General features: G+C 44.3%; 1 protein-coding gene across 4 annotated transcripts in view; it reads right to left on the bottom strand.

The window, feature by feature from the left end:
- LOC138761575 (partitioning defective 3 homolog B-like) overlaps nt 1-19,967 on the bottom strand; it is a 1,428,627-nt gene that overhangs the window by 76,474 nt on the left and 1,332,186 nt on the right. The window contains exon 23 of one of the 4 annotated variants that reach the window (XM_069933906.1): nt 19,051-19,250. The exons of the other annotated variants lie outside the window; for them this stretch is intronic. Within the exon in view, the coding sequence (XP_069790007.1) occupies nt 19,238-19,250 (13 nt within the window). The 3' untranslated portion in view covers nt 19,051-19,237. Of the gene's footprint in view, nt 1-19,050; nt 19,251-19,967 lie in introns of those variants that run through there. 4 annotated transcript variants of the gene reach the window in all.

The following is a 19,967-nucleotide window of genomic DNA, read 5'->3' as shown; positions in this document are numbered from 1 at the left end:
TCCTGCATTGTTCCTTTTAGCCATGAGGGTGCTGGATGCTGGATGTCCGCCTTATCTGAGTATAATTTCATATACCTCTCTTGTCATATTCTCTAATCTGTCCATCACTTTTGCCTCACGACCAAGCATGCTCTGTTTATCTCATCTCTCAACTTGGACAACCTTCTGTCGTAGTTTGGTTGAGCAGCCTTTAAGTATGAGGGCCCAGTGCCTATCCCTGGCTGAATAACCCCAGGGCAGCAGCTGTGCTAGAATTCATCTTGGGCCCAGAATGTCTGGCCAGAATTTGGGCCCAGGGGTCTCATTAAATATAGTTAAGACATAGGCAGATTTTTGGATCTTGGGGTAATTAAGGGTTTATGGGGAACAGACAGGTAAGTGGAGCTGAGTCCATGGCCAGATCATCCCTGATTTAATTGAATGGTGGAGCAGGTTTGATGGGCCGGATGGCCAACATCTGCTCCTTCTTTGTTTCTGTTTAGTGGTGAGCTATCTTTAATTTAATTTTAATTCAATGCAGCATGTTAAAAGGCCCTTCCAGCCCACGAGCCCAAATACATCCATGTGACCAACTATGGGTTTGGAAAGTGGAAGGAAACCAGAGCACCCAAAGGAAACCCATGCAGACACAGGAAGAACGTACAAACTTCTTAATGACAGTGCTGGATTCAAACCCGGGTCACTGGCCGCTGTAATAACGTTATGTTATCCACTACACCAATGGGTCTCAACGTTTTACTTTCCACTCACATCCCACTTTAAGTAATCTCTCTGCCATTGGTGCTCTGTGATTAATAAGGGATTGCTTAAGGTGGGATGTGAGTGGGAAGGGAAGGTTGAGAACCACTGCTCTAGACCCAATTGTTACTGAAATATTTTGCTTGAGAAAAATTGTTATTGGCCCATTTCCTTTGGAGTTCTAAAACCGTGCACAGATCGAGTTGATGAGGGTCGATTAAAACAGTGGTTTTCAAATGTTTTCTTCCCACTCACCTTTTAAAAAAACTTTTATTTTTCACACTATGAACCATATTAACCAAAATACACATAAACATTTCCCTCTTGAATATACACAGTGTCATTTTCTCCCCTTTCCCCCCCTCCCTTCCCTCACTCCTTCCCACCCCCCTCCCCACCCACTCAACGTTCAACATATACGATACATTAAACCCATTAAACAATGTCTTCACACAATGAAAATAAACAAGAAAATTGTGTCATCAACTTTTACACACTGGGTCAGTTCATTTCGTCTTCTCATTCTGTCATTTTAGGTGGTGGAGGTCCGCGGTAGGACTTCTCTGTTGAGTTCCATGTACGGTTCCTAAATTTGTTTGAATACTGTGATGTTATTTCTTAAATTATATGTTATTTTTTTCAATGGAATACATTTATTCATTTCTATGTACCATGGCTGAATTCTCAGGCTATCTTCTAATTTCCAGGTTGAAATAATACATTTTTTCACTGCAGCTAAGGCTAGCATAATAAATCTTTTTTGTGCTCCATCCAAATCGAGGGCAAGTTCTTTACTTCTTATATTACTTAGAAGAAAGATCTCTGGATTTTTTAGTATGTCACTTTTTGTGATTTTATTGAATACTTGATTTAGATCTTCCCAAAACTTTTCCATTTTCTCACATGCCCAAATTGCACCGATGGCATAGGGAATGCTTAAAGTGGGATGTGAGTGGAAAGAAAAAGGTTGAGAACCACTGAACTACACTAACCATGCCGCCCTTCCACACTAACTATGCCATGGAAAGATCGTGTTCACTTTACACAGTTTTTTCATCCAGAACTTGTGAGACTAAATATCTTTCACCCTTCCGCCTGAGCCAAGTCCTGACTTAGAACTGTCATTACACGTAAATCTTCTCAATGTCAAGAACATTCAAAAAACACAGAAAACAACCTATTCCATCAGCTAAGGACAAAGTTAGCATGATGCTGTTACAAGCGGCAGCAACCCAGGTTCAAATGCTGTGCTGTCTGTACTGAGCTGTCTGCGTGGGTTTCCTCTGGACGCTTCAGTTTGCTCCCACTCTTCGAAACATACGGGGATTGTAGGTAATTTGGGTGTAATTAGGGCAGCACGGGCTTGTGGGCCGAAAGGGTCCGTTACCGTGCTGTATGTCCATGTCTAAAATGACTAAGAAATTGTCAATTTAAAAAAAAATAAAAACTATAGAATCAAAACCAGTACATTAATGCCTACTCAAACATTGAGATCTTTGGAAAAGCTGTTGTATATTTCTATGTGCGATTTTCCCCATTACAGAAGACTACAAAAGATGGGATTAATACAGGATGAGTGTAATGAGTGGCTGATGGTCAAGCTGGACTTAAGCATAGTAAAGTATATTTCAATTTAAATTAAAAAAAATGAATGAACTGCTATAGAGAGATAGTGCATCTAAAAAGGCCCTGTTAATTAAATCTTACAATGTACTTTTTTTTATGTTTTAGGGTATTTTTATTTTGGAAACATACTATTTGCAGTTTGATTCATTTACATTTACATATATTTTTGATGATTTTGACATGGAATCTACATCAACAAGTGAGTGAAGCTTCTCTGTGGGGTCTTTTCACCCGGTTGTTATGCCAATGGCCCCATCAAGTTTAAACCCCAGTGTATTTTTCTTTAGAATTCCTGAACCCATATCAGTCCATGCCCACACTTGCCAGCCCAGACAATGGGGGTTGCAGGCTCCAGAGTGAAGAGTGGACCAGTGCAGGGTGGTAGATCATCCCTTCCTCCTCCCCCTACCCCAGTGAGAAGGAGAAATCTGGGAGAGCAGCGGACTGGTGAAGGGCTCGACGACCAAATGCCACACACTAGGTCGAGGGCTGATGGTGAGTGGCCCGCGGGACCGGGATCTGTGAGTAACTTCACTCTGTCTGCTGCAACACCAAGGAACTCCATTTCAATTCTACGTCCCGTTGCCACACTGGCATGTCTGTCCACGCCCTCATGCCCTTCGAAATCAGGGCCACCCACAAATTGGAGGTAAAACACCTTGTATTCCATCTCGGAACTCTCCAACCAGAAGGCATCAATATCATAGAACATTACAGTGCAGAAACAGACCCTTCTGCCCATCTAGTCTGTGCTTAACTATTATATTTTTTAATATTTAATTTGTGATTTTCCAAACTTTAACAGTTATCAATCTTATTGATATTAATGTTGACAACATCAACATTGATTACAGTTTACAGTTTTCAATTCTATACAAGATTTTCTGTAGAGTTCATGCTTTTTCTATCCCCTTCCTTCCCCCCCCTCCACATTTAACACTTTGTGGTGGCCACTGTCTCATGACGAACTGGCCCCGCGTGTCAGTGCACCTGGTTGCTATGAACGACTGCAGGCCCAAGATCGCCTCCATCACCACTTCCAGGGACGAGTATTCAAGCATACTCCATGAGTTCCCCACCATCCTACAACCATGACTCAGCGCCACCTTACCCCAGCACGGGGTATATCACCATATCTCCACGTAGGGCCCCCCACTGCACGCCAAGCCCAGATGACTTCCGCCCGAGAAGCTGCAGTTGGCCAAGGAGGAGTTTTCCCAACTGCAGGAGTTGGGGATCATCCATCGCTCAGACAGCACCTGGGCATCCCCTCTCCATATGGTCCCCAAAACCTCCGGGGGCTGGAGACCCTGTGGTGATTACCAGCGTTTGAACGATACGACCACACTGGACAGGTACCTGGTTTCCCACATTCAAGACTTCTTGGCCAATCTCCAAGGCGCACAAGTTTTTTCCATGGTCGATCTGGTGCGTGGGTATCATCAGATCCCGGTCCACCACGAGGACATCAGCAAGACAGTGATCATCACCCCTTTTGGCTTCTTTGAATACCTGCATATGCCTTTTGTCCTCAAGAACGCGGCCCAGACTTTTCAGCGCCTCATGGACGCAGTGGGTAGAGACTTGGACTTTGTGTTTATCTACCTGGACGATATCCTTATCGTCAGCCACAACCGCGAAGAGCACAAGGCCCACCTCCGTACCCTGTTTTCCTGACTGGTGGAGTTTGGCCTCACGGTCAACGTGGCCAAGTGCCAGTTCGCCAAGCAGATGCTGCAGTTTCTGGGGCCCACCATCTTGGTAGCAGGGGCTGCCCTGGCGCCAGAGAAGGTCGCGGCCGTCCAGCGGTTCCCCAAGCCAACCATCTTCAAGGGCCTGCAGGAGTTCGTAGGGATGGTGAGTTTTTATTATTGGTTCATCCCCGGAGCTGCCCACACCATATGACCGCTGTTCGCACTGGTTGGCACTAAGGAGAAAGTCCTTACCTGGTCGGAGGCGGCAGAGACCGCTTTTGCCACAACAAAGGAGGCCCTCGCCAACTCAACTCTATTGGTGCACCCACACCCGGTGGACGCCTCAGCCATGGCAGTAGGGGGCGAACTCGAGCAGTGGCTCAAAAGAAATTGGCGCCCGCAAATGTCGTTCTTTAGCAAACAGCTGTGCCCGCCAGAGCTCAAGTACAGCGCTTTCAATTGGGAGTTCCTGGTGCTGTACCTGACCATCTGGCACTTTTGATACTTTCTGGAGGGCAGGATCTTCACGGTGTTCACGGACCACAAGCCCCTCCCACAGGCACTCACGACGGCCAAAGATCCGTGGTTGGCTCACCAGCAACGCCACCTCTCCTGCACGTCAGAGTTCACCACCGACATCCGGCACAGGGCAGGCAAAGATAACGTTGTGGCGGATGCGCTCTCTCGTCTGGCGATCAACACTCTTGCCCCCGGACTTGACTACACACAGTTGGCACAGGCCCAGAAGGTGGACACAGAGACGCAGGCTCTCTGGACCGCCATCTCTGCCCTCGAGTTCCAGGAGATTCAGTAACACAACAGCTTGGACACGCTGCTTTACAATGTCTCCACTGGCTCGCCGTGCCCGGTAGTCCCACTGTAGTGGAGGTCGAGGGTTTTCAGCTTAGTCCACGACCTAGCCAACCCTTTGGTGAAGACTTCGGTGTGAATGGTGGCAGAGCGGTTTGTGTGGCACGGGTTCAAAAAGGTGGTGGCCCAGATGGCGAGGAACTGCAGCAGGCCTCCAAGGCCTACTTGGTTCGGCTGGGAGTTGGAGGAGGAGCTTGGAGAGTTGGGCTGTGAGAGGAGTCACGTGATGGAGTAGTGGCCGGACGGTGAACTCCAGCCCTCTCCAGAAAAGTCGGGAAAAACAAAGGAAAACACAAAGGCACAGAAATAAAAGTTACAGAAAAGTGAGTATAAAGGTGGAAAGAAGATGACGACAAAAAAAGAAAAATCGAAAGCAACGGTAAGAAGAGAGGAAGAGAAGACAAAGGAGGAAAAAGGTGAAGGCCTTACCTGTCCGAAGAGGCCCGCTGCGGAGAGAGAAACCCGCTCCCTCAGGTCGGTAAATAATGGACTACAAAAATGGCTCGCAGAGCCGAGTAAAAGTGCGCAACCGCGCATGCGCGATACTTCGCGCATGCGTGATGCGAATGAAAAAAAACACACCGACGGGAGGGGGGACCAGCTGGGGAGTCGATCTCCACAGCCGGCAACAACAGCTGCAGAACACCTGCAGCAAGAAGAGACCACAGAAGACAATAGAAACAAGAAAGAAGAGGAGGAAAGGGCACCAAAGAAACAACAGATGGTCAACCCAGAGGAAGAAGAAGAGGAAGAGGAAGAGTACAGAGAAATAGAAGAAGAAAAGAAAGGCAAGGTAAAGGATATACTTGCTTTTATTAAAGGATACATGGAGTCATTTAAAGAATGGCAAACACAGGAATTTAAGGATTTAAGAAAAAGAATAAACAACACAGAAGAGAAAATAAATAAAATGGAGATGACCTTAACAGAAATGGGAAAGAAAATGGACAAGATGGAAGAGCGGGCAGTAGCAGCAGAAATGGAGGTAGAAGACTTAAAAAAGAAATTGGAGGAATCTAATAAAAAAACTAAAGAGACTCAAGAACTACTAGCTCAAAAAATAGATACAATGGAAATTTATAACAGAAGAAATAACATAAAGATAGTGGGCCTTAAGGAAGATGAAGAAGGCAAGAATATGAGGGAGTTTATAAAAGAGTGGATCCCTAAGACCCTAGGATGTCCAGAACTACAGCAAGAAATGGAAATAGAAAGGGCACATAGAGTATTGGCCTCTAAACCACAACCACAACAAAAACCAAGATCTATTGTAGTAAAATTCCTAAGATATACTACAAGAGAAAAGGTACTGGAGAAGACAATGGAAAAAGTAAGAGAGGGCAACAAACCACTGGAGTATAAAGGGCAAAAAATCTTCATTTATCCAGATATAAGTTTTGAACTCCTAAAGAAGAGAAAAGAGTTCAATACAGCAAAGGCGATTTTATGGAAGAAAGGGTATAAATTTATACTAAAGCATCCAGCGGTATTGAAAATATTTATTCCAGGACAACAAAACAGACTATTCTCCGATCCAGAAGAAGCACGAAAATTTGCAGAACAATTACAAAAATAGACTGAGGGAGGAAGACGGGTAATGAGAGTTAAAATGATCACGATTGATATGTATGTGGGTAAAGACAAAAATAGACTGAGGGATGAAGACGGGTAATGAGAGTAAAAATGATCACGATTGATATGTATGCGGGTAAAGAGGTATAAGAGTGAATAGAGACAATGTGCATACGTGAATGTATCTGTACTTAGAGGAAAATATAGATAGTATAGACAAGAATTAATAAGGGAAGGTAATGGAATAGAGAGAATAAGGAGGGAATTAAAAGAGTGACCTTTGTGACATATGAAAAGTGAAATCTTTTCTGAGGGGGGCGGGGTGAGGGGAAATAGCGGTCACTGCAAAATCAGTTGACGCTTGCAGTGGATTCGCAAATCCAAATGGAGAGGGGAGATGTGGTTGTCCGACAAGGGATAAAGGACAACTCAGGAGGGGAAGGGGAGATTGGGGATAAATAAGATAGAAATAGGAGAATAAGGAAAATGTTGGATGTTGTAGGAATGTTGTCTTATAAAGAGTTGAAAATAAGAAAACAGAAATGGAAAAGGAGGAAAGGTAATGATGGAAAAACAGAAAGAGAAGATAAACAAAATATAAAAGGGCTACGCTGAACTATATGACTTTAAATATTAATGGAATACATAACCAAATTAAAAGGAAGAAACTACTAAATTTAAATGAATAAATGTATTCCATTAGAAAAAATAACATATAGGTTAAGAAATAATATTGAAATATTCGAGCAAGTATAGGAGCCTTACATTAAATACAATAGCGAAAATCTACCGGGGACAAACATTACCTAAGTTGATGGAAGGAGAAGGAAAGAAAAGAATGGACTCAGTAGAATTTCTGGTGTATTTTTGTTGAATGACAACATTGTCTGACTGGCTTAATGCAACCTAGATTGTATACCTAAAATGGATGAGAGTGGGGGGGTGGGGGGTGGCTTGGGAGGAGGGGGGGGGAGAAAAAGTCACTGAATATGTGTGAAAAAGAAATAGTGTATATCATGGCTAATGTGATTTATGGTGTGAAAAATAAAAAATTTATAAAAAAAAAGAGAGTTGGGCTGTGAGCCAGAGGAGGAGGAGCTTGCTGAAAGTGAGTCAGAGGAGGAGGAGCTTGCTGAAAGTGAGTCAGAGGAGGAGGAGCTTGCTTAAAGTGAGGAGAAGGTAAGCTATTAAAGTTGGGGGCTTACCGGGGCTTGGACCTACTTGGTTTGGCTGGGAGTCAGAAAAGGAGCTTGCAGAGAGTCGGGCTTATCAGGCTTCAGCGAAAGCAGGCAAGGAAAAAAGGTAAGCTGAGTTATTTGCCTTCGTATTCAGATTCATGCCAATAGGGTTAGTTCTCTGTACTGGGTGTCAGATGTGGGAACAATGGGTGACCTCCACCCTCCCAAATGGCCACATCTGCACCAGGTATACCGAGATGGAGTTACTAAGGGAGCGAATTAGGGATATGGAGTTGCAGATTGATGACCTGCGGCTTGTAAGGGAGAGTGAGGAGTTAATCGACTCAACTTTCAGGGCGATAAATACTCCAGAACCCGTGTCAGGTAAGTGGGAAACCGTCGGGGGGAAAGAAAAAAGCGAGAAAAATGGAGAGCACACCAGTGACTATCCCACTCAGCCACAGTTATGTTGTGTTGAATTCTGTTGAGGGAGATGACCAGACAGAAGATGGCCACGGGCACCAGGTCAATGGCAATGAGCCTGGCAGAGTGGTGCAAAAGAAAAGGAAAAGGAGAAATGCAGTAGTTATTGGGGAATCCATGGTCAGGGGTACAGACAGGAGGTTCTGTGAGCCAGATAAGTATACCCGTATGGTGTGCTGCCTCCCTGGTGCAAGGGTACGAGATATCAAAAATCGGGTCCAAAATATTCTGAGAGGCGAGGGAGAGCAGCCTGGTGTCTTGGTACATGTGGGTACAAACGACATTGACAAGAAAAGTGAGGTAATGAAAAGGGATTACAGTGAGCTGGGACTAAAGCTGAAAGACAGGAATGCTAGGGTGGTGATCTCGGGATTACTACCTGTTCCAAATGCAAGTGATGAAAAGAATGTAAGGATAAGGAAAATGAACGTGTGGCTGAGGTGCTGGTGTACAAGGCAAGGATTTGGCTTCTTGGATCATTGGGATCTCTTTTGGGGAAGGCATGATCTTTACAAGAGGGACAGGTTGCACCTAAATCCAAAAGCTGTCAACATTTTGGCAAGTATGTTTGGTACAGCAGTGGGGCAAGGTTTAAACTAATTTGGCAGGGGTATGGGAACCAGAGTGATAGGGAAAAGGGTAGGGAAGATAAAGTAATGGCCAGGAAAAGTAAAATAGGACAAGTAATGTTGGGAGGAGAAAGTAAAAAAATCAGATGGTGCAGTGAGTTTTTGGGTCAATGATAGTGTTAAGAAAATTACAAAGTAAAATAGTGGGCAGATAAATCAAAAGAAAAGGTTACAGAAGTCACTAGATATTAAAAGGACAAAGAGCATAAGGGCACTTTATCTGAATGCCCACAGTATTAGAAATAAGGTTAGTGAACTTGAGGCGCAAATCGGTACCCATGCCTATGATTTGGTAGTCATCACGGAAACATGGCTAGAAGGTGACCCTAAATGGGAATTAAACTTTCAAGGGTATCAGGTGGTGCAAAGAGATAGACAGGATGGTAAGGGAGGTGGAGTTGCACTCTTAATCAAAGATGAGCTCCAGGCAGTAGTGAGGGATGATATAAGATCTAAAGAGCATAATGTTGATTCCATTTGGGTAGAGATAAAGAATAACAAAGGGAAAAAAATTATTGGTGGGTATTATCTTTCTTCTTTGGCTTGGCTTCGTGGACGAAGATTTATGGAGGGGTATGTCCACGTCTGCTGCAGGCTCGTTGGTGACTGACAAGTCCGATGCGGGACAGGCAGGCGCGGTTGCAAGGGAAAATTGGTTGGTTGGGGTTGGATGTTGGGTTTTTTCTCCTTTGACTTTTGTCAGTGAGGTGGGCTCTGCGGTCTTCTTCAAAGGAGGTTGCTGCCCACTGAACTGTGAGGCGCCAAGATGCACGGTTGGAGGCGATATCAGCCCACTGGCGGTGGTCAATGTGGCAGGCACCAAGAGATTTCTTTAAGCAGTGCTTGTACCTCTTCTTTGGTGCATCTATCGCCCACCAAATAACAATAGTTTAGTTGAGTTTCTTTGGCTTGGCTTCGCGGACGAAGATTTATGGAGGGGGTAAAAAGTCCACGTCAGCTGCAGGCTCGTTTGTGGCTGACAAGTCCGATGCGGGACAGGCAGACACGGTTGCAGCGGCAGTGGCACAGGAAATAAATAGAGAGATAAGTGAGGCATGTAATAATGATACGGCAGTAGTCATGGGGGACTTTAACTTCCACATAGATTGGGAAAATCAAGTTGGTCGTGGGAGTCTGGAAGAGGACTTCATAGAATGCATCCATGATAACTTTCTTGAGCAGCATGTTAAGGAACCCACAAGAGAAAATGCTCTCCTGGATCTAGTGTTGTGCAATGAGATAGGTAGAGTAAATGATGTAATAGTCAGAGACCATCTGGGAAATAGTGATCATAGTATGATTGAATTTCTCATTCAGATGGAAGGGGAAATAGTTAGATCTAAAACTAATATATTATGTTTAAACAGGGGTGACTACCATAGGATGAGGGAAGAATTGGGCAGAGTGGACTGGGAGCACAGGCTAATTGGTGAAACAGTTGAGGAAAAGTGGAAGATTTTCAAAGAAATATTTTGTAATGCTCAACAAAAATATATTCCGGTCAGGAACAAGGGCAGCAAGGGAGGGAAAAATCAACCGTGGTTAACAAAGGAAATAAAGGAGAGTATAAAACTGAAGGCGCAAGTGTACAAAGCTGCAAAGAGCAGTGGGAAACTAGAAGATTGGGAAAACTTTACGAGAGAACAAGGGGTTACAAAGCAGTTAATAAGAAATGGGAAAAAGGATTATGAAAGTAAATTGGCACAAAATATAAAAACAGAAAGCAAAAAATTTTATAAATATATAAAACAGAAGAGGGTGGCCAGAGTTAACATAGGACCCTTGGAAGATGAGAAAGGAAAACTGGTAGCAAAAAATGAGGAAATGGCCGAGGCATTAAACAAATATTTTGTGTCAGTCTTCACGGTGGAAGACACGTCCAGCATGCCCAAGTGCAGAGTTAAGGATGCGAATGTTGGGAAGAGCCTTGATAAAATAGTTGTTACAAAAGAAGTAGTGATGGAGAAACTAATGGGACTAAAGCCAGACAAATCACCTATTCCTGATGATATGCTTCCAGGGGTTCTGAAGGAAATGGCAGAAGTTATAGTTGATGCATTGGTGTCATATACCAAAATTCCTAGGATTCTGGGCAGGTCCCGGCAGACTGGAAGACAGCAAATGTCACGCCACTTTTTAAGAAGGGATGTAGGCAGAAGACTGCAAATTATCAGCCAATTTGCTTGACGTCTGTAGTTGGAAAATGCTTGAAGCCATCATTAAAGATGAAATAGTGAAACTTTTGGAACATAAGGGTTCAATCAGGCAGATGCAGCATGGTTTTAGAAAGGGAAGATCTTGTTTGACAAACTTGTTAGGATTCTTTGAGTGTGGTGGATAGAGGGGAACAGGTTGATGTTGTATATTTGGATTTCCAGAAAGCATTTGATAAGATGTCGCACAAGAGACTTATCAGTAAGTTACAGGAAAGTGGAGTCCGGGGAAGTATATTGGCCTGGATTGAAAATTGATTGTCTGACAGGAGGCAAAGAGTCGGGATAAATGGGAGTTTTTTAGGTTGGCAGAGAGTGGTAAGTGGGGTGCCGCAGGGGTCGGTGTTAGGCCCACAACTGTTCATCATTTACATTGATGACTTGGAGGAGGGGACAAAATGTGATGTAGCCAAGTTTGTGGATGACACCAAATTGAGTGGAAGAGCAAATTGTAATGAGGATGTGGAGAGTCTGCAGAGGAATATAGTTAAGCTGGATGAGTGGGCAGAGGTCTGGCAGATGGAGTACAATGTTAGTAAGTGTGAGGTTATCCACTTTGGCAAGAAAAATAAAAGAGCTGAATATTATTTAAAGGGTGAAAAACTACAGTGTGCTGTTGTGCAGAGGGACTTGGGAGTGCTCGTCCATGAATAGCGAAAAGTTAGGTTGCAGGTGCAGCAGGTTATTAAGAAGGCAAATGGAATGTTGGCCTTCATCGCTAGAAGGATTGAATTCAGGAGTAGGGAGGTAATATTGCAACTGTATAAGGCACTGGTGAGGCCACACCTGGAGTATTGTGCCCAGTTCTGGTCTCCATATTTGAGGAAGGATATACTGGCTTTGGAGACAGTCCAGAGGAGGTTTACTAGGTTGATCCCTGGGATGAAGGAGTTGACTTATGATGAAAGATTAAATCGTCTAGGATTGTATTCGCTCGAGTTCAGAAGAATGAGAGGAGAGCTTATAGAAACATATAGGATTATGAAGGGTATGGATAGGATAGATGTAGGAAGATTTTTTGAGCTGGCCAGGGAAACTAAAACGAGAGGACACAGTCTCAAGATTTGGAAGAGTAGATTTTGGACAGAGATGAGGAAAAATAGTTTTTCACGGAGAGTAGTGAATGTTTGGAATTCTCTAACCAGGGAAGTGGTTGAGGCTGCCTCATTAAACATATTTAAAATTCGGTTAGATAAAATTTTACATGATAGAGGAATTAGAGGATATGGGGAGAAGGCAGGTAGGTGGAGTTAGGTCATAAATTAGATCAGCCATGATCGTATTGAATGGCGGAGCAGGTTCGATGGGCCATTTTTGGCCTACTCCTGTTCCTACTTCCTATGTTCCTATGTCCACCGGCATATACAGGCCCCAATCCAGCTATTTGACCCGGCGGTGTGGAGATTTCAGCACATCCATGTTGACATCGTAGGCCCCCTGCCAGTGTCCAGAGAAGTGTGCTACCTTCTCACAATAGTTGATCGGACCACGAGATGGCTGGAGGCCATTCCTATCAAAGAGGCTTCCGCAGGGACGTGCACCAGGAACCTAATCAGCCATTGGATCGTTAGGTTCGGAGTTTCAGTGCACATCACCAGTGACAGGGGTGCCCAGTTCACCTCCGTGCTCTGGGCTCAGCTGGCGAACCTCCTGGGGATTAAATTCCACCACACCACAGCTTACTACCCATAAGCAAATGGTTTGGTGGAGAGGTTTCATTGTCATCTGAAATCTGCCCTTATGGCTCGCCTCACTGGCCCAGGCTGGGCAGACAAACTGCCCTGGGTCCTCTGCATGAGAACAACACCTAAAGAGGATCTACAGGCGTCTTCTACGAAACTGGTCTATGGTGCGCCGCTCTCACTGTCCGGTGAGTTCTTTGGCCCAGAGCCCAACATCACGTCCGAGCACGCGAACCTTTTGGCGAATCTCCATAAGAAACTATCCTCATTTGCCCCCCCACCCTCGGCTCCCTCCGGCCAACACATCATCCCAAAGAGTTGGAGTCAGTAGAATTCGTATTTGTTCGGCGTGGCCCACATATGGCACCTTTGCAACGCCCGCATGAAGGTCCATACAAGGTCCTCCAGTGGTTCAGCAGGACTTTCACTTTGGACATAGGGGGTAAAGACGAACATTTCACCGAGGACTATTTGAAGGCAGTGCACTTGGACCTATCACGGCCAGTGGAGATGGCCATGCCCAAACATTGGGGCCGCCAACCTAAGCGGCGGGACGGATAGCTGGTTCTGGGGGGGGGCAGTTGTGTAGGGGCGCACTCTTTCATGGTGAACCAGCCCCACATGTAACGCCATGTGGCAGGGCAGCCTTGGAAAGATGACGCCGTCAGGATTTCTCCCTGACTCAAGTATCCTGCCCAGCGCATGCCTCGGGCAGCGATTATGATGTCACCACACACACGGTGACTGAGCTTACGCCGCCCTCAAAGGGGTGTGCATTGAATTTGAATAAAACAATCATTAACGACTTTCAATGTGGTGGCTGTGTATTTCTTGGCTGTGTCCAGCTCTACAACTTAACCAACCACAGTTACACACAACTTTCAGGATGTTCACACCAAAGGTATGAAACATATATCAGGGATTTATGGGTTTGTCACGTTAAAGCAGCCAGTGCTCAGCGTGTTTTATTTTTCTTGACTTTTTCCTGGATGGGATGGACCCTACCCCTCTCACCGATTGAGGTTAGACGGGTGGCGATGCACGATGATCCACACTATAATTGTGCTCCTATAGAATTTAAGTATGGTTGTCAAATTTTCTAAAAAGTGTTATACTTTTTCCTTAAGTTGTAAGTCATTTTCTCCAGGGGAACACAACTTTGTATTTCTGTCTTCCAGCGTACAGTGCTCAGACAGGAGTCGGGATTTCCAGGTAACCACTATGTACGTCCTGGCCACTGCCAATGTAATCATTAAGAATTAGTTTTGAAATTTGGACAGGTTCATTGTAAGTCTTATGTCCATCATGTTTCCCAACAGGAGCAGCTCTGGGTCCTGTGGGAATTCTTTATCTCTGATTTCTTTTCCAGGACTTGGCTCAGTTCCACCCAGAAGGGTCTCACCTTGGTACATGTCCAGGTTGTGTGCACAAAGGTTCCTGACGCAATACCACATCTGAAGCATTGGTCTGATAATTCTGATTTGATCTGTCAATTTTTGCAGCGTCAGGTACAGCTTGTGTAGGAAATTGTATCATAACAGCCTATACCTCACATTAATAATTGCAGTCATACTGGTCCAACACAGGTCGCACTGCTCATCAATCATTATTCCCAAGTCCGACTCCCACTTCTGCCTTGACTTGTGAAGGTCTGGTTTAGGACCTTCTGCTTGGAGCAATAAATACATTGCCGAGATGAACTTTCATGTTCTCCCCCTTTGAATCATGGCATCTATGTCACTGCATGCTGGTAGGGCCATAGTTGGACCTAATTTATCCTATGGAAAAGATCTTGTCTGAAGGTAGCAGCGGAACATCCTTTTTGATTAAATCATACTTATTCCTAAGTTGTTCAATCGACTTTAGCGATCCCCACTCATAACAGTCCTCTATGCACCTGATGCCATTATGATGCCAGGTGTCCAGGATATTGTTACCCACTGTCAATGGTATTAATCTATTTGGATTCAGGGGTGTTTTTGAGGACAGCCCCACTTGGATTCCTACATATTGGTTACATAGAAACATAGAAAATAGGTGCAGGAGTAGGCCATTTGACCCTTCAAGCCTACTCCCCCATTCATTTTGATCATGGCTGATCATCTACTCTGTACCCAGTACCTGCCTTCTCCCAATAGCCCCTGATCCCCTTAGCCATAAGGGCCAAATCTAACTCCCTCTTAAATATAAATAAGGAACCTGCTTCAACAACTTCCTGTGGCAAAGAATTCCACAGATTCACCACTCTCCGAGAGAATTTTTTTCCTCATCTCACTCCTAAAAGATTTCCCCCTTATCCTTAAACTGTGACCCCTGGTTCTGGTCTTCCCCAACATCCGGAACAACCTTCCTGCATCTAGCCTGTCTAATCCCTTAAGAATTTTATACATTTCTATAAGATTTCCCCCCCCCCCTCATCTTCTAAATTCCAGTGAGTATTAGCCTAGTCGATCCAGCCATCCCTGATATCAATCTATTGAATCTTCTTTGCACTCCCTCTATGGCAAGGATGTCTTTCCTCAGATAAGGACACCAAAACTGTACACAATACTTCAGGTGTGGTCTCACCAAGGCCCTGTACTGCTGCACTAGAACCTCTTTACTCCTGTACTCTAATCCTCTTGCTATGAATCCAACATACCATTTGCTTTACTCACTGCCTGCTGTAGCTGCATACCCACTTTCAATGACTGATGCCCAGCAACACCCAGGTCTCGTTGTATCTCTCTTTTTCCTAATCGGACACCATTTTGATAATAATCTTCTCTCCTGTTCTTGCCTCCAAAGTAGATAATCTCACATTTATTTACATTATATTGCATCTGTCATGCCTTGGCCCACTCACCTAACTTGTCCAAGTCACCCTGCATTATCTCAGCATCCTCCACACAGCTAACCCTGTCACCCAGCTTCATGTCGTCTGCAAACTTGGAGATGCTGCTTTGTATTTCCTCATCTAAGTCAGTGATATATATTGTAAATAACTGTGGTCCCAGCACTGAGCCTTGCAGTCCCCCATTAGTCACTGCCTGCCATTCTGAAAAGAACCCGTTTATTCTTACTCTTTGCTTCCTGTCTGTCAACCAATTCTCTATCCACCTCAATCCCATCCCTCCTATACCGAGTGCTTTAAGTTTGTTCACTAATCTCCTGTGTGGGACCTTATCAAAAGCCTTCTGTAAGTCCAGATATCCCACATCCACTGGTTCTCCTTTATCCACTCTACTAGTTACATCCTCCAAAAATTCTATAACATTCGTCAGACATGATTTTCCCTTCATAAAACCATGCTGATTCTGTCCAATGATATAGCTCTTCAAATGTGCTGCAATCGCATTTTTAATAACTGATTCTGGCATTTTCCCCACTACCGATGTCAGGCTAACTGGTCTAGATTCCCATTTTCACTCTTCTTCCCTTCTTAAAAAGTGGGGTTATGTTTGCCACCCTCCAATTCTCAGGGACTAATCCAGAATCTTAAAAGTTTTGAAAAATTATCACTACAGCATCCACTATTTCTTGGGCTACTTCCTTAAGCACTCTGGGATGCAGACTACCTGGCCCTGGGGATTTATCTGCCTTTAATCTCTTCAATTTACCTATCACAACCTCTTGACTTCAGTCCTTCCCTCACATTAGCTCCTCAGTCCCCTACTATTCCCTGAAGATTATTTTATTCGAAATGGAGATTATTTGTTTTAGTATGGGGCTACCTATTTTCCCAGATAACAATTTGGCATCCTGCTTATTAAGTCCTCTGCCACCTTCTCACCTACCACTTGCAGGTCAATTTGTGCCCAGGATGGCAAACCTCCCCTCTCGAAGAGTGAGGTGATGTATCTCGGCTGGCCTGCCCAATAGTATCTTTTGAAGTCTGGCATTCGTAGTCTGTCCAGACTGTAATCTCAGGTCAATTTTTCTATAGAGACCCTGGCCACCCTTCCGTTCCATGGAAATGTCATTATTCGCAAAAGCAGATTTTAAAGAATCCCCGGGACAACACTACGGGCAGTATCTGAAAGAGGTACTGAAGTCTCAGCAACATATTCATTTTAACACATTTGACCCTGCCCACTAATGTTATGGGCAGGAGCATCCACCTGTTTAAGTCCTCCTCAATTCTCCCAAGCAAGGGGGTATAATTTAGTTTATATAAATTACTCAAGTTATTGTCTATTCTGTCACCAAGGAATTGGTGTGCTGAGCTATTATTCTGCCCAGGGCCAATTTAAATGACTGGAGCTCGGTGTCGCCACTGGACTGGACAGGAGGTTGTGTGGCTACAGAGGTTATTGGGCACAAGCGGCGGCAGAATAGGAGGAGGATTCACAGGCACTTGATGTCTCTGAGGAGACTCTCATTTATAACCATATAACAATTACAGTACAGAAACAAGCCATCTCGGCCCCTCTAGTCTGCACTGATTTAAGTAAACTCCACTAGTCCCACCTACCCGCTCCCTGTCCATAACCCTCCAATCCCCTCACATCCATGTATTCATCCAACCTTCTCTTAAATGACAAAATTGACCCTGCTGCAACCACCTCTTCCGGAAGGTCATTCCACCCAGCCACCACTCTCTGAGTGAAAAAGTTTCCCCTCATGTTATTGCTAAACTTTTGCCCCCTAACCCTTAACATGACCCCTCATTCCAATCTCATCTACCCTCAAGGGGAAGAGCCTATTCACATCTACACTATCTATCCCCCTCATAATCTTAAATACCTCTATCAAATCCCCCCTCAACCTTCTACGCTCCAATGAATAAAGACCCAGTCTACTCAATCTTTCTTTGTATTCCAGATACCGCAATCCAGGCAACATTTTAGTAAATCTCTGCACCTTCTCTACCTTATTGATATCCTTCCTATAATTTGGGTAGCAGAACTGCACACAATCTTCCACATTTGGCCTCACCAATGCCTTGATCAGTCTCTTTCTCTTCTCGGTGGATGTACTGGGCCAGTGGCACCTCTTTGTGTGCCCTTACAGGCAAACAAAAGGGAGTAGATTTCACAAGTTATGTACATTGTAATGGGGATCTGAACCTGAAGACCATTTTGGATGGATGGACGAGCCTGTGAGTTTATGAGCAGACCCGCAGTGTCATCTAAGCAGGTAGTGTTCATCAAGGACAAAAACATTTCTCAAGCAAAGTCCGAAATGGACAGAAAAAGGTGGAAATGGTCTACTAATCACTCAACATACGTGGAGAGGATTTAATATTCCAAGACAAAGTGGGTTGAAACATCAGTTCTGTTTCTATCTCCACAGCACAGTAGAAACTTTGTCTCAGTATTATTGTCCCAAGTTGAACCCTGGTTTTGATTTCTCAGTTCCTACAAGGAAGCTCGGTTCTGCTTGTACAATAGTTAACAGAAACTGGATGTGTTTATTTCAGTTTCCAAAGAATATTCAGTTTTGATTTACTGGGTCAAGAAGCATCTATGACCACAAAACAAGTGTGGCCTCACCAGTACCCTGTACAGTTGCAACAGAACTTCTCTGCTCTTGCATTCAATTTAATTGCAAGAACTTTAAATGTTTCTTAAATATGTACAGTACAGTACAGACCCTTTAGCCCACAACGTTGTGCTGACCTAAATAAACTTTCTCAACGAACTAAACTTTCCCTACCTCACACCCATAACCCTCTATTTTACTTGTATCCATGTGTCTTTAAATGTCCCTATTGAACCAGCCTTGGCAGTGCATCCAATACTATCTGTGTAAAAAAAAAACTTACCCTGAAGTCTGTCCTGAACTTTCCTCCCCTCACCTCGTACAGATGTCCTCTGGTATTTCTTACTGTCGCTCGTGCAAATTGGTTGTCCACCTTTTCTATGCCTCTCACAATCCTGTAGACCAGGAATGACTACCATCCATCGCACATTATTAACTCAGTTGTGGACAGCACCAAGTTCCTTGGATTCCATTTAACTCGTGATTTATCGTGGACACACATCTCCTCGCTGTCGCAATGGCACAACAGCTGAAGACTGAAGCTACTGGCCACCATCCTGTCTACTCTTCTACAGGAGCTCCATCCTGGCTGGCTGCATCGCAGTGGGGTGCAGCTGCTGCAGCGAAATGGAGTGGAGGTCAATCCACAGGACTGTAAGAGTGGCAGAAAGGATCACTGGAATCTCCCTCACCACCACCTTCCCCCCCCACCCTTGCCATCGATGTGATCTACCAGGATCGTTGTCCTGCACTTAGCATCCTTCAGCTACTCCCGTCAGGGGAAGAGATCCAGGAGTATCACAGCCAGCACCACCAGGCTGAGGAACAGCTTCTTCCCTCGGGCAGTGAGAATGGTGAACGACCAAAGGAACTGCTCACACTGAACATCCGAGACTCTCGTGTTCATGAAGCAACATTTATTTATTTATTTTTATATGTCTATTTGATCTGTGCATGCATTGTTTGTCTGTATGTGTGTTATGCCGGGTTGTGTGTTGGCAGGTTTTGCTTCGAGGACCAGAGAACGCTGTTTCGTCAGGTTGTACTTGTGCAATCAGATGATAACAAATTGGAACTTGAAGTCACCTCTCATGCTTCTTCGCTGCAAAGAGAAAAAGGTTTATTAACCTTGCCCCATAAGGCACATTTTCCAAACCAGGCATCATCCTGGTAAATCACCTCTCCATAGCTTCCACATCATTCCTATAATGAGGCGACCAGAACTGAACACAATATTCCTAATGTAGTGTCACCAGAGTTTTATCGAGCTCCCACATTACCTCAAGACCCTTGAACTCAATCTCCTGACCAATGAAGCCCAGCATCCCATCGGCCTTCTTAACTGTCGTATCAACCTGCACTATAATCTTGAGACATCTGCGGATTTGGACCCCAAAGTCCCTCTGCTCTTCTATACTGTTAACAATCCTGCCATTGACCGTGTACTCCATATTCAAGTTCGAACATCTTCAGGTCATCATTTTTATAACACACGCAGATCAATTAAAAAAAATAAAACGGAGAGACAATGCAGGTGTGTTTCACTTGCTGGGGCATGTGTTTGCCGCGTTCCAAGTGTTACTTGACTCCATTAAGTGGTTTTTTTATCACAACTCAAACCACTTAGGACAAAAATCCTCAATTATTAAAATACATTCCTGTGTCCAGATTGCATGACGCACTTTAGGTCTAACATTAAATTTTCACAGCTGCACATTGTATATCTTTTAATTAAATGATTCTGTAAACACCTCACAATCAATACTAGATTAAGGCAGCTGTATTATGTTTGAAATTTTATCTTGGAAGTGTTCTCTAA

The sequence above is a fragment of the Narcine bancroftii genome, chromosome 4 (genome assembly GCF_036971445.1).
Source record: "Narcine bancroftii isolate sNarBan1 chromosome 4, sNarBan1.hap1, whole genome shotgun sequence".
Lineage (NCBI taxonomy): Eukaryota > Metazoa > Chordata > Chondrichthyes > Torpediniformes > Narcinidae > Narcine > Narcine bancroftii.
Note: the sequence above shows the minus strand (reverse complement) of the source record. Positions and strands in the feature narration are given on the sequence as shown.